General features: G+C 48.3%; 1 protein-coding gene across 2 annotated transcripts in view; it reads left to right on the top strand.

Moving 5' to 3' along the window:
• KMT2B (lysine methyltransferase 2B) overlaps positions 1-15,411 on the top strand; it is a 728,361-nt gene that overhangs the window by 676,465 nt on the left and 36,485 nt on the right. For both annotated transcript variants that reach the window (XM_069201148.1, XM_069201147.1), the window contains exons 31-32: positions 4,588-4,662; positions 5,151-5,328. In XM_069201148.1, the coding sequence (XP_069057249.1) occupies positions 4,588-4,662; positions 5,151-5,328 (253 nt within the window). The remainder of the gene's footprint in view (positions 1-4,587; positions 4,663-5,150; positions 5,329-15,411) is intronic.

Here is a 15,411-nt window from a genome sequence, read left to right as displayed (position 1 = left end):
TGTACAGCCCATCATAATTACTTACACCACTGCCTTGAATCCAACCATCTAGTGTTTTCACTGAGTAGTCAACAAAGTCAACCCAGGTCTGGCTCGAGGATTTTTGAGCCCCCCTGAACCTAATCCTGTACTCCTCAGTGGAGAATCCAAAGCCCTCAATCAGGGTACCCTTCATGAGGTCATAAGATTCTGCATCTTGTCCAGAGAGTGTGAGGAGTCTATCCCTACACTTTCCTGTGAACATTTCCCAAAGGAGAGCACCCCAGTGAGATCTGTTCACTTTTCTGGTTACACAAGCCCTCTCAAAAGCTGTGAACCATTTGGTGATGTCATCACCATCTTCATATTTAGTTACAATCCCTTTAGGGATTTTCAACATGTCAGGAGAATCTCTGACCCTATTTATGTTGCTGCCACCATTGATGGGTCCTAGGCCCATCTCTTGTCTTTCCCTCTCTATGGCTAGGATCTGTCTTTCCAAAGCCAATCTTTTGGCCATCCTGGCTAACTGGATGTCCTCTTCACTGGGGTTATCCTCAGTGATTTCAGAGGTGTTGGTCTCTCCTGTGAGGGAACCAGCATCTCTGACTATTATTTTTGGAGTCAGGGTTTGAGGGACCCTGTTCTCCCTAGATAGGACTGGTAGGGGGGAATTGTCCTCCAAGTCACTATCCTCTTCCTCTGAGTTGCCACCCTCAGAGGGGTTGGCCTTTTCAAACTCTGCCAAAAGCTCCTGGAGCTGTATTTTGGTAGGTTTGGGGCCCATTGTTATTTTCTTTATTTTACAGAGTGACCTTAGCTCCCTCATCTTAAGATGGAGGTAAGGTGTGGTGTCGAGTTCCACCACAGTCACATCTGTGCTAGACATTTTGCTTCTAAAAGTTGGAATACTTTTTAAGAATCTACAACTGGTTCTAGAATCTAATTCAAACTTTTACAAACTTTTAAACTCTAAAAGAAATGCTAAACAGGGACTTAACACACAAGGCCCTAGCAGGACTTTTAAGAATTTAGAAAACTTTTCAAATTGCAAAAATCAATTTCTAATGACAATTTTGGAATTTGTCGTGTGATCAGGTATTGGCTGAGTAGTCCAGCAAATGCAAAGTCTTGTACCCCACCGCTGATCCACCAATGTAGGAAGTTGGCTCTGTATGTGCTATTTCAAAGTAAGGAATAGCATGCACAGAGTCCAAGGGTTCCCCTTAGAGGTAAAATAGTGGTAAAAAGAGATAATACTAATGCTCTATTTTGTGGTAGTGTGGTCGAGCAGTAGGCTTATCCAAGGAGTAGTGTTAAGCATTTGTTGTACATACACATAGACAATAAATGAGGTACACACACTCAGAGACAAATCCAGCCAATAGGTTTTTATATAGAAAAATATCTTTTCTTAGTTTATTTTAAGAACCACAGGTTCAAATTCTACATGTAATATCTCATTCGAAAGGTATTGCAGGTAAGTACTTTAGGAACTTCAAATCATCAAAATTGCATGTATACTTTTCAAGTTATTCACAAATAGCTGTTTTAAAAGTGGACACTTAGTGCAATTTTCACAGTTCCTAGGGGAGGCAAGTATTTGTTAGGTTAACCAGGTAAGTAAGACACTTACAGGGCTTAGTTCTTGGTCCAAGGTAGCCCACCGTTGGGGGTTCAGAGCAACCCCAAAGTCACCACACCAGCAGCTCAGGGCCGGTCAGGTGCAGAGTTCAAAGTGGTGCCCAAAACACATAGGCTAGAATGGAGAGAAGGGGGTGCCCCGGTTCCGGTCTGCTTGCAGGTAAGTACCCGCGTCTTCGGAGGGCAGACCAGGGGGGTTTTGTAGGGCACCGGGGGGGACACAAGCCCACACAGAAATTTCACCCTCAGCAGCGCGGGGGCGGCCGGGTGCAGTGTAGAAACAAGCGTCGGGTTTGTAATGGAAGTCAATGGGAGATCTAGGGATCTCTTCAGCGCTGCAGGCAGGCAAGGGGGGGGTTCCTCGGGGAAACCTCCACTTGGTCAAGGGAGAGGGACTCCTGGGGGTCACTCCTCCAGTGAAAGTCCGGTCCTTCAGGTCCTGGGGGCTGCGGGTGCAGGGTCTCTCCCAGGTGTCGGGACTTAGGATTCAAAGAGTCGCGGTCAGGGGAAGCCTCGGGATTCCCTCTGCAGGCGGCGCTGTGGGGGCTCAGGGGGGACAGGTTTTTGTACTCACAGTCTTAGAGTAGTCCTGGGGTCCCTCCTGAGGTGTTGGATCGCCACCAGCCGAGTCGGGGTCGCCGGGTGCAGTGTTGCAAGTCTCACGCTTCTTGCGGGGAGCTTGCAGGGTTCTTTAAAGCTGCTGGAAACAAAGTTGCAGCTTTTCTTGGAGCAGGTCTGCTGTCCTCGGGAGTTTCTTGTCTTTTCGAAGCAGGGGCAGTCCTCAGAGGATGTCGAGGTCGCTGGTCCCTTTGGAAGGCGTCGCTGGAGCAGGATCTTTGGAAGGCAGGAGACAGGCCGGTGAGTTTCTGGAGCCAAGGCAGTTGTCGTCTTCTGGTCTTCCTCTGCAGGGGTTTTTCAGCTAGGCAGTCCTTCTTCTTGTAGTTACAGGAATCTAATTTTCTAGGGTTCAGGGTAGCCCTTAAATACTAAATTTAAGGGCGTGTTTAGGTCTGGGGGGTTAGTAGCCAATGGCTACTAGCCCTGAGGGTGGGTACACCCTCTTTGTGCCTCCTCCCAAGGGGAGGGGGTCACAATCCTAACCCTATTGGGGGAACCCTCCATCTGCAAGATGGAGGATTTCTAAAAGTCAGAGTCACCTCAGCTCAGGACACCTTAGGGGCTGTCCTGACTGGCCAGTGACTCCTCCTTGTTTTTCTCATTATTTTCTCCGGCCTTGCCGCCAAAAGTGGGGCCTGGCCGGAGGGGGCGGGCAACTCCACTAGCTGGAGTGTCCTGCTGGGTTGGCACAAAGGAGGTGAGCCTTTGAGGCTCACCGCCAGGTGTGACAATTCCTGCCTGGGAGAGATGTTAGCATCTCCACCCAGTGCAGGCTTTGTTACTGGCCTCAGAGTGACAAAGGCACTCTCCCCATGGGGCCAGCAACATGTCTCGGTTTGTGGCAGGCTGCTAAAACTAGTCAGCCTACACAGATAGTCGGTTAAGTTTCAGGGGGCACCTCTAAGGTGCCCTCTGTGGTGTATTTTACAATAAAATGTACACTGGCATCAGTGTGCATTTATTGTGCTGAGAAGTTTGATACCAAACTTCCCAGTTTTCAGTGTAGCCATTATGGTGCTGTGGAGTTCGTGTTTGACAGACTCCCAGACCAGATACTCCTATGGCTACCCTGCACTTACAATGTCTAAGGTTTTGTTTAGACACTGTAGGGGTACCATGCTCATGCACTGGTACCCTCACCTATGGTATAGTGCACCCTGCCTTAGGGCTGTAAGGCCTGCTAGAGGGGTGTCTTACCTATACTGCATAGGCAGTGAGAGGCTGGCATGGCACCCTGAGGGGAGTGCCATGTCGACTTACTCGTTTTGTCCTCACTAGCACACACAAGCTGGCAAGCAGTGTGTCTGTGCTGAGTGAGAGGTCTCCAGGGTGGCATAAGACATGCTGCAGCCCTTAGAGACCTTCCTTGGCATCAGGGCCCTTGGTACTAGAAGTACCAGTTACAAGGGACTTATCTGGATGCCAGGGTCTGCCAATTGTGGATACAAAAGTACAGGTTAGGGAAAGAACACTGGTGCTGGGGCCTGGTTAGCAGGCCTCAGCACACTTTCAATTGTAAACATAGCATCAGCAAAGGCAAAAAGTCAGGGGGCAACCATGCCAAGGAGGCATTTCCTTACAGAAGTCATTTAGGGCATTGTGGATTTTTAGATGGAAGTCATGAGTTTAAATGTTTTTCAGTGGGGAAAAAATGGGTGCAGGATTATACATTAAGCTGCAACACTACAGTTGCAGGTTACTTGTGTTCTTACAGTCTGTGCTCATTATAGTTTCATCAGCTAATATCTAAACACTTCTGTTATAAACTGTGAGCCTACAGAAAGGTCAGAAATAAAATTACAATGTTTCAGAAATAACTGCATTGTTTGACCAGTTGCGCTGCTTAATGCCTCAACTAGATCAATATCAACTTAGAATTGTTTTATTATTAAATGTTCTACCACAGTTATATGATTAAAATATAGTCATGTTGGAGACCTAATGTTACAAATATTAAGTTTTGCTGTTTTCTTTGTGGAGTGATTTTGGGAGTACTGTTTTGTATTTGTGTCTGTCCTGTGATTGCATAGAGGGGTAAGTGGTAGTATGTCAGAACCTGTGTAGGTGACATGTTAAGAGGTGCCAGTTCTTCCTGCAGTGCTTGGATGAAGTGGTATTAGATCTTTCCCTTCACTGCATTGATTGCTTGTATGTAGTAACCCCGTGACACCTGAGCTCTTGAAGTGGAGGAATGCAGTAGGTGAAACGAGTAAAGGGTCCCCATGAAAATGAAGTACATGTATGTCATTTCTTGTCTGTAATTAATGGAAAAGACTGCAAGAGGAAATGTGGATGGACAGATAAGTGAATGGATCGATTATCAGACTTTTTGTTTTCCTTTTACAGTTGCTTGGAAGGCAGTAGTAGAAAAAGTGCAGGAGGCACGTGGCATTGGTCGCTTGAGAAATATCTCATTCACCGGTAAGGGCTACAAGATTAAAGCATAAGCACAGGGTGTCTGGGAATATACTTCCAGTAACTGTACCATTTGACAATTTATCTTATCATATATTATTAAAACTCTCCTTCCTGAGTTATCGAGGAGCACAGTTCCATTCATTTTCACATTCTAGTAGTGCACCAAAATATACCAGGAACTGTTCCACTAATACAAATTAGGACACTCAGACTCGTTCACGCCTGCCTTTCAGACTTGCCCACCTTGTTTTTAACCTTTAAACCTGTACCTTTCTCTGCCCTTCTAATGCGTGTTTTCTCTTATTCTGACACCGGAGCCTTTTGTCTTGATCACTCCCTCAGACATTCTCTTTCTCTCATATCTATGCTGGATCTCTGTCCTCTGGCTGCTTTCTCAAACTATCCATGTCTCGCTCTGTCCTTTACTCCTGCACCAGCTCTCAGTCCTTTCCATTTGCAGCTGAACTTATCTTTATATGGTTGTCTTGCAGGAATGAGCGGGTTACGCATGCTTGGGTTACATCACGATGCTGTAATATTCCTTGTTGAGCAGCTGTTTGGTGCAGAGCGGTGTCGCAAATACAAGTTCCGCTTCCATCAGCAAGAGCAGGTGGAGGAAGAATTACCCATAAACCCTAGTGGTTGTGCAAGGTCAGAGGTGTACATCCGGTAAGTCTTCCAATGTAATTTCTTTGATTACAGAGTTTGTGTGTGAACAGTTGGATGAGTTTGTGTGGTAGTTTCGGTGTGTTCAGTGTGCTCCCTTTTTCATAACAGCGTTGTCTTCAAAATTGATGTTAACATAGTTGTATATAAGGGTCTGTCAATGACTTGTTCACACAACCGTAGATTTTCTCAATTAACAACTGTGTGCAAACATTGCATTGTAAACCAAAACAAAAGTAAATTTTAGCACCTTGCAACTCTTTCACCAATGCCTACAGAGCACATATCACCTGCATGGCCGCACATGCAAATCAAAAACCACCAGCCCAACAGTTACTGTTTCACATAACATGCAAACCAACTTACCAACACCGCTCTAGACTCCATCTTCTACATCATCCACCAAAACATGTTACCCACTTATACCAACACACGAGGATTCTACAACTTTTATTTTTACTTCAACATCAAACAAACTTTTTATGAGACACACTTTAAAGTCACCACTTTTAAGAAATCCTCTCTTCTCATACCACATCTTGTTCTTATTTTGCTTTTTCTTTTAATACTTAATCCTTGCACCTGATCAAACCGGGCACAACTTTCCCCCGTCTTTTATCCATATGAATTGGGCCTGACCTGTTAGTGTTGGGTATGATGCAGTCCTGCCATATCAGTCTTATGCAATTATTTCTCTCAAACATCTGCATTTTCTTCCTCTAACCACCCCCGTGCCCAGGTTAATTCACTTTGCAGTATCTCCTTTTTACATAACTGGGAGATTTTTGATATTCCTACGTTATCAATTCTTATCCAGAATTTTAACGTCTCTGCACAAACCTGTCTCTATCCTAATCGCCTGCGCGATGTACGAGGAGGGGAGGCCAACTAGCCTTTTTAGACACCTTCCTTCTTCTAAATCCCATCTCTTCTTACCACCTATACCCATCACCTCTGATCCATACATAAATACAGGAGCAGGTCACTTTAGGTTCTGATGGACAACATTACTTCCAAGTGGTGCTGCAGCAAACAAGGTGATTGGGTTTTGTGCCTGAAGGCACTGTAGTTTTGGAAGTAGCCAGACCATTGTTGGATAACCTTGACTGACAATCACCTGACTGGCTCTCTCAGCATCCGAGCAGTCTACCTCAGCAGGTGTCATCTTTCCTAATCACAAATGGCATCTGCACCCAGAGATAGTTGAAGACTTGGGTAGGTCTTTTGCTGCCTCTGACAAAGGTTCTGTGTTGCTTCTTTTGTACCCTACAGCAAATCCCCCCACTTCTAGATTCCAGCAGAAGGACTTTACATCCTATAGAAATTACTGTCTGTCGCTGATTCCTCAAGTCCTGAAATAGGTCAAGAGGAACTGGGCCCAGCTGATCCTGACATCACAAGACTGGCTCAGCTTATCTTGACACCTCCATGCTGGGCTCAGAGAGCTTAGTACTTTGAACTGCTGGATCTGAGCACCTATCTTCAATCTGGCCACCTCTTCAGGATACTCTGCTCCCAATATTTGTAGAACCCTGCAACAGGGCAGGGTTCTAGCTCAGATTGCCCATAATCTACTCCTCCGTGAATGGCAATTGAGCTGAATGGATTTGATATGCTGTCTGAAGGGATAGATGTGATTCTGCCTCCATGCCGCCTTTACATCCAGTCTGCTTCTTCAGGCCTTTAGATTAAGTTGGTGGCATTTGTGCAAGGACCAACACATTGCCGCTCTCCAAGCTAAGCTGTCTGTGCTTCTGTGTCTTTCTTTTGTCACTGGCCCAGCAATATTTTGCGATTGGCACTGTTAAAGGTTACTTGTTGACCCTTGAGGCCTTTCTGTGCTTGACTTATCAGCCCTCTTTATTCAAATCAACTGTTGTGCATGCATTTCCACTCCGCGCACAGTGTGTTCCTTGTTAGGATCTTTTAGCACATTACGCCAATGAGCTTACAAGCTTTGTGTGCATCCACTATATTCTTCCTTGTATTCAGACAAATTGGTGCTCTGGACAAAGACATCCCTCCTCCCTAAGGTGATTGTTGACATTCCATGTGGGACAGTCCATCATGCTTCCTGTTTTTTTTCTGACTAGCACGTCCCTCTAGAGAGGAGAAGAGACGTCATTCCCTGTATTCCAAGCAGACCCTTATTTTATACATCGATAGGACTGTTCGGAGAATTAAAGGGTGGTTCAGAAACACTTTGTCTATGTATCATTCTGTATATTTAGCTGCTATACATTTGCCAAGAGGGAGCTTCCTGAAGGCTAAGGTCTTACTACACTTACACAAAGCCAACAACTATGCACTTTTGTGGTGCGTTCCTGTGTTTGACATCTGCTAGGCTGCCACATGAGCTTCTAACCATACCTTTTCCAGGCACGATCATCTTAGTTCTCAGGTCCGTAGAAAGGGGTATTTTCCCTCTGGTCTGCAGGACTTCCTGCTATGAGTCCAATCCTCAAACCTACCACCAATTTGTGATTACTGCTTTGATATTTACTCAGAATGCGAGTAATCTGTGGTAAGAATTATCCATCAGAACAAAAGGTTACCTTCAATAGCGCTCTTTCTGGTACAAACTCTTTCTAACTGCAGATTGAGCCATGCCCCTTCTGTTAAATCATATGGTCTCAGTTTACCTTGAGCTCACTATCACCCAATTTGTTAGTCGCTCCACATCTGAGTGCATGAAAGTTGCATGAGTAACTAATGTCAGTGAGAAGGGGTTGACTATATGCAGTTCTCTGTCACTTCTGGCGGTGGGACGAAGCTGCAACTGGCAGAACAGCTGCTGTTGCATGAAAAAATTCTACCTCGTGGATTTAGAATGAGAGGACTCCACGTTTAGAGTATCACTCAGATGTAAGGAAATTAACTTGTTTAGGCAATACACTTGACACTGTCTTCCTTCAGATCAGATTGTCTCCTCGAAGACAGAGTTCAGCACATCTTGAAGTCGGGTAGGTCTCCTTTGTTTCTTCATTGAAGCAACTAGGTGCCTCCTCAAGCTTTCAAAGACCTCTGTTCTTTCTGAAGGAAGAATAGAAACAATGCAGAAGTTCCTGCTGGTGCAATATCTTCCTTGATTTTTGGTATGTAGGCTTCCTCTGACCTCCTTTGACTTTTCTTGACAAAAATAAACCCTGTCTGGCTGAGAGGTCCAGTACTTACACTCCTCTAATTGCTGAAATTGGCTTCCTGAGACAATCAAATAGTCTGCATCCTTTAAGATTGATGATTCCAGCAAACCTCAAGGTGCATTCTTCCTGCAGTTGCCAGCCACTTATATTTGTATGCATGAATGTAGATGTATTTTGCTACATTTCTGTTTCATGGAGATTAAGTGGTTTGTTCATAATCATACAGTTTTCATTCAACTGGAAGAGTTAGGAGTAGAACCCATGATCACAGATTCACAAGTCCAAAGTTGACCTACTAGACCAGTGGTTCCCAACCTTTTGACATCTGTTGACCCCACTTTATCATTACTGGATTCTGGGGATCCCCCACTGAATCATTATTGGAATCCGGGGACCCCCGCTGAGTCATTACTGAAAGCTGGGGACCTAATCTGTTAATATTATTTAATTTAATTTTCTAAGCAGTCGCGGACCCCCTGAGTAGGCTTTGTGGATCCCCATGGGTCCCCGGACCACAGATTGGGACCCACTGTACTAGACCACATCTCCATTTCCAGGGTTCCTGCCCAAAGTCTACTACAAAACCAATTTGAGCTGGTTCAGGTTTCATTCGCCTTTGCCTCTGTAGTGTCTCCTCTTGGGGGAGAGCCACAGCATTGGTAACTAGGGAGCACTAAGTTTCCTGAGGCAGAGAAACTGCCTATACAGGCAAATGGAATGCACTGGAGACCTCAGCCATACACCAAGTAAACTGCTTCCAGGACGGACGGTGTAAGGAAATGCCTCCTTGGCATGGTTACCCCCTGACTTTTTGCCTTTGCTGATGCTATGTTTTGAATTGAAAGTGTGCTGAGGCCTGCTAACCAGGCCCCAGCACCAGTGTTCTTTCCCTAACCTGTACTTTTGTATCCACAATTGACACACCCTGGCATCCAGATAAGTCCCTTGTAAGTGGTACCCCTGGTACCAAGGGCCCTGATGCCAAGGAAGGTCTTTAAGGGCTGCAGCATGTCTTATGCCACCCTGGAGACCCCTCACTCAGCACAGACACACTGCTTGCCAGCTTGTGTGTGCTTGTGAGAACAAAACGAGTAAGTCGACATGGCACTCCCCTCAGGGTGCCATGCCAGCCTCTCACTGCCTATGCAGGTATAGATAAGCCACCCCTCTAGCAGGCCTTACAGCCCTAAGGCAGGGTGCACTATACCATAGGTGAGGGCACCAGTGCATGAGCACTGTGCCCCTACAGTGTCTAAGCAATACCTTAGACATTGTAAGTGCAGGGTAGCCATAAGAGTATATGGTCTGGGAGTCTGTTTTACACGAACTCCACAGCACCATAATGGCTACACTGAAAACTGGGAAGTTTGGTATCAAACTTCTCAGCACAATAAATGCACACTGATGCCAGTGTACATTTTATTGTAAACTACACCCCAGAGGGCACCTTAGAGGTGCCCCCTGAAACCTTAACCGACTATCTGTGTAGGCTGACTGGTTCCAGCAGCCTGCCACACTAGAGACCTGTTGCTGGCCCCATGGGGAGAGTGCCTTTGTCACTCTGAGGCCAGTAACAAAGCCTGCACTGGGTGGAGATGCTAACACCTCCCCCAGGCAGGAGCTGTCACACCTGGCGGTGAGCCTCAAAGGCTCACCTCTTTGTGCCAGCACCGCAGGACACTCCAGCTAGTGGAGTTGCCCGCCCCCTCCGGCCACGGCCCCGACTTTTGGCGGCAAGGCCGGAGAAAATAATGAGAATAACAAGGAGGAGTCACTGGCCAGTCAGGACAGCCCCTAAGGTGTCCTGAACTGAAGTGACTCTAACTTTTAGAAATCCTCCATCTTGCAGATGGAGGATTCCCCAATAGGATTAGGGATGTGACCCCCTCCCCTTGGGAGGAGGCACAAAGAGGGTGTACTCACCCTCAGGGCTAGTAGCCATTGGCTACTAACCTCCCAGACCTAAACACGCCCTTAAATTTAGTATTTAAGGGCTTCCCTGAACCTAAAACTTTAGATTCCTGCAACTAACAAGAAGAAGAGGACTGCTGAGCTGAAAGACCCCTGCAGAGGAAGGAAAGAAGCCACCAACTGCTTTGGCCCCAGACTTACCGGCCTGTCTCCTGCCTTCCAAAGAAACCTGCTCCAGCGACGCTTTCCAAGGGACCAGCAACCTCTGAATCCTCTGAGGACTGCCCTGCTTCAAGAAAGTCAAGAAACTCCAGAGGACAGCGGCACTGCTCCAAAAGAACTGCAACTTTGTTTCAAGGAGCAGATTTAAAGACCCCTGCAACTCCCCGCAAGAAGCGTGAGACTTGCAACACTGCACCCGGCGACCCCGACTCGACTGGTGGAGAACCAACGCCTCAGGGAGGACCCTCCGGCGACTCCGAGACCGTGAGTAACCAAAGTTGTCCCCCCTGAGCCCCCACAGCGATGCCTGCAGAGGGAATCCCAAGGCTCCCCCTGACCGCGACTGCCTGAACTCCATTTCCCGACGGCTGGAAAAGACCCTGCACCCGCAGCCCCCAGCACCTGAAGGAACGGAACTCCTGTGCAGGAGTGACCCCCAGGAGGCCCTCTCCCATGCCCAGGTGGTGGCTACCCCGAGGAGCCCCCCCCTTGCCTGCCTGCAACGCTGAAGAGATCCCTTGATCTCTCATTGAAAACCATTGTAAACCTGACGCGTGTTTGCACACTGCACCCGGCCGCCCCTGCGCTGCTGAGGGTGTACTTTTTGTGCTGACTTGTGTCCCCCCCCACCCCCCCCCCCCCCGGTGCCCTACAAAACCCCCCTGGTCTGCCCTCCGAAGACGCGGGTACTTACCTGCTGGCAGACTGGAACCGGGGCACCCCCTTCTCTCCATTGAAGCCTATGTGTTTTGGGCACCTCTTTGACCTCTGCACCTGACCGGCCCTGAGCTGCTGGTGTGGTGACTTTGGGGTTGCTCTGAACCCCCAACGGTGGGCTACCTTGGACCAAGAACTGAAACCTGTAAGTGACTTACTTACCTGTGAAACCTAACAGTACCTTACCTCCCCCAGGAACTGTGAAAATTGCGCTGTCCACTTTTAAAACAGCTTATTGTGTTTTATGTAAAAAGTATACATGCTAATGTAATGATTCAAAGTTCCTAAAGTACTTACCTGCAATACCTTTCAAATGAGATATTACATGTTGAATTTGAACCTGTGGTTCTTAAAATAAACGAAGAAAATATATTTTTCTATAACAAAACCTATTGGCTGGATTTGTCTCTGAGTGTGTGTTCCTCATTTATTGCCTGTGTGTGTGTACAACAAATGCTTAACACTACTCCTTTGATAAGCCTACTGCTCGACCACACTACCACAAAATAGAGCATTAGTATTATCTCTTTTTGCCACTATCTTACCTCTAAGGGGAACCCTTGGACTCTGTGCATGCTATTCCTTACTTTGAAATAGCACATACAGAGCCAACTTCCTACAGACAGCCATCTGTTAGTATACATATATGTAACTGCAGGTTGGAATGTCCTATATTGACATTACAGCAAGGCATAAAGGAGATCATGTGCAGCACAACCCAGTGGGATCCAGTAGACATTACCCTTCACCAGTCTATTTGTAAAGATTAAAAAACTAGCACATGCACTGTAAGGAAATGCCTCCTTGGCATGGTTACCCCCTGACTTTTTGCCTTTGCTGATGCTATGTTTTGAATTGAAAGTGTGCTGAGGCCTGCTAACCAGGCCCCAGCACCAGTGTTCTTTCCCTAACCTGTACTTTTGATTCCACAATTGGCACACCCTGGCATCCAGATAAGTCCCTTGTAAGTGGTACCCCTGGTACCAAGGGCCCTGATGCCAAGGAAGGTCTCTAAGGGCTGCAGCATGTCTTATGCCACCCTGGACACCCCTCACTCAGCACAGACACACTGCTTGCCAGCTTGTGTGTGCTTGTGAGAACAAAACGAGTAAGTCGACATGGCACTCCCCTCAGGGTGCCATGCCAGCCCCTCACTGCCTATGTAGGTATAGATAAGTCACCCCTCTAGTAGGCCTTACAGCCCTAAGGCAGGGTGCACTATACCATAGGTGAGGGCACCAGTGCATGAGCACTGTACCCCTACAGTGTCTAAGCAATACCTTAGACATTGTAAGTGCAGGGTAGCCATAAGAGTATATGGTCTGGGAGTCTGTTTTACACGAACTCCACAGCACCATAATGGCTACACTGAAAACTGGGAAGTTTGGTATCAAACTTCTCAGCACAATAAATGCACACTGATGCCAGTGTACATTTTATTGTAAACTACACCCCAGAGGGCACCTTAGAGGTGCCCCCTGAAACCTTAACCGACTATCTGTGTAGGCTGACTGGTTCCAGCAGCCTGCCACACTAGAGACCTGTTGCTGGCCCCATGGGGAGAGTGCCTTTGTCACTCTGAGGCCAGTAACAAAGCCTGCACTGGGTGGAGATGCTAACACCTCCCCCAGGCAGGAGCTGTAACACCTGGCGGTGAGCCTCAAAGGCTCACCCCTTTGTCACAGCACCGCAGGACACTCCAGCTAGTGGAGTTGCCCGCCCCCTCCGGCCAAGGCCCCCACTTTTGGCGGCAAGGCCGGAGGAAACAAAGAAAACAACAAGGAGGAGTCACTGGCCAGTCAGGACAGCCCCTAAGGTGTCCTGAGCTGAGGTGACTCTAACTTTTAGAAATCCTCCATCTTGCAGATGGAGGATTCCCCCAATAGGATTAGGGATGTGACCCCCTCCCCTTGGGAGGAGGCACAAAGAGGGTGTACTCACCCTCAGGGCTAGTAGCCATTGGCTACTAACCCCCCAGACCTAAACACCCCCTTAAATTTAGTATTTAAGGGCTCCCTGAACCTAAAACTTTAGATTCCTGCAACTAACAAGAAGAAGAGGACTGCTGAGCTGAAAAACCCCTGCAGAGGAAGAACAGAAGACACCAACTGCTTTGGCCCCAGACTTACCGGCCTGTCTCCTGCCTTCCAAAGAAACCTGCTCCAGCGACGCTTTCCAAGGGACCAGCGACCTCTGAATCCTCTGAGGACTGCCCCGCTTCAAGAAAGACAAGAAACTCCAGAGGACAGCGGCACTGCTCCAAAAGAACTGCAACTTTGTTTCAAGGAGCAGATTTAAAGACCCCTGCAACTCCCCGCAAGAAGCGTGAGACTTGCAACACTGCACCCAGCGACCCCGACTCGACTGGTGGAGAACCAACACCTCAGGGAGGACCCTCCGGCGACTCCAAGACTGTGAGTAACCAAAGTTGTCCCCCCTGAGCCCCCACAGCGACGCCTGCAGAGGGAATCCCGAGGCTCCCCCTGACCGCGACTGCCTGAACTCCATTTCCCGACGGCTGGAAAAGACCCTGCACCCGCAGCCCCCAGCACCTGAAGGAATGGAACTCCTGTGCAGGAGTGACCCCCAGGAGGCCCTCTCCCATGCCCAGGTGGTGGCTACCCCGAGGAGCCCCCCCTTGCCTGCCTGCAACGCTGAAGAGATCCCTTGATCTCTCATAAGAAACCATTGAAAACCCGACGCGTGTTTGCACACTGCACCCGGCCGCCCCCGCGCTGCTGAGGGTGTACTTTTTGTGCTGACTTGTGTCCCCCCCCCCGGTGCCCTACAAAACCTCCCTGGTCTGCCCTCCGAAGACGCGGGTACTTACCTGCTGGCAGACTGGAACCGGGGCACCCCCTTCTCTCCATTGCAGCCTATGTGTTTTGGTCACTGTCAAGAAATGGCTCCCTGTTGCAGTTACCCCCCACTTTTTGCCTGATACTGATGCTGACTTGACTGAGAAGTGTGCTGGGACCCTGCTAACCAGGCCCCAGCACCAGTGTTCTTTCACCTAAAATGTACCATTGTTTCCACAATTGGCACAACCCTGGCACCTAGGTAAGTCCCTTGTAACTGGTACCCCTGGTACCAAGGGCCCTGATGCCAGGGAAGGTCTCTAAGGGCTGCAGCATGTCTTATGCCACCCTAGGGACCCCTCACTCAGCACAGACACACTGCTTGCCAGCTTGTGTGTGCTGATGGGGAGAAAATGACTAAGTCGACATGGCACTCCCCTCAGGGTGCCATGCCAACCTCCCACTGCCTGTGGCATAGGTAAGTCACCCCTCTAGTAGGCCTTACAGCCCTAAGGTAGGGTGCACTATACCACAGGTGAGGGCATATGTGCATGAGCACTATGCCCCTACAGTGTCTAAGCAAAACCTTAGACATTGTAAGTGCAGGGTAGCCATAAGAGTATATGGGCTGGGAGTCTGTCAAAAACGAACTCCACAGCTCCATAATGGCTACACTGAATACTGGGAAGTTTAGTATCAAACTTCTCAGAATAATAAACCCACACTGATGCCAGTGTTGGATTTATTAAAAAATGCACACAGTGGGCATCTTAGAGATACCCCCTGTATTTTACCCAATTGTTCAGTGCAGGACTGACTGGTCTGTGCCAGCCTGCTGCTGAGAGACGAGTGTCTGACCTCATGCGGTGAGAGCCTTTGTGCTCTCTGAGGACAGAAACAAAGCCTGCTCTGGGTGGAGGTGCTTCACACCTCCCCCCTGCAGGAACTGTAACACCTAGCAGTGAGCTTCAAAGGCTCAAGCTTCGTGTTACAATGCCCCAGGGCACTCCAGCTAGTGGAGATGCCCGCCCCCTGGACACAGCCCCCACTTTTGGCGGCAAGTCCAGGAGAGATAATGAGAAAAACAAGGAGGAGTCACTGGCCAGTCAGGACAGCCCCTAAGGTGTCCTGAGCTGAGGTGACTCTGACTTTTAGAAATCCTCCATCTTGTAGAAGGAGGATTCCCCCAATAGGATTAGGGATGTGACCCCCCCCCCTTGGGAGGAGGCACAAAGAGGGTGTACTCCCCCTCAGGGCTAGTAGCCATTGGCTACTAACCCCCCAGACCTAAACAC

Source organism: Pleurodeles waltl, chromosome 7, assembly GCF_031143425.1.
Source record: "Pleurodeles waltl isolate 20211129_DDA chromosome 7, aPleWal1.hap1.20221129, whole genome shotgun sequence".
Classification (NCBI taxonomy): Eukaryota; Metazoa; Chordata; class Amphibia; order Caudata; family Salamandridae; genus Pleurodeles; species Pleurodeles waltl.
Note: the sequence above shows the minus strand (reverse complement) of the source record. Positions and strands in the feature narration are given on the sequence as shown.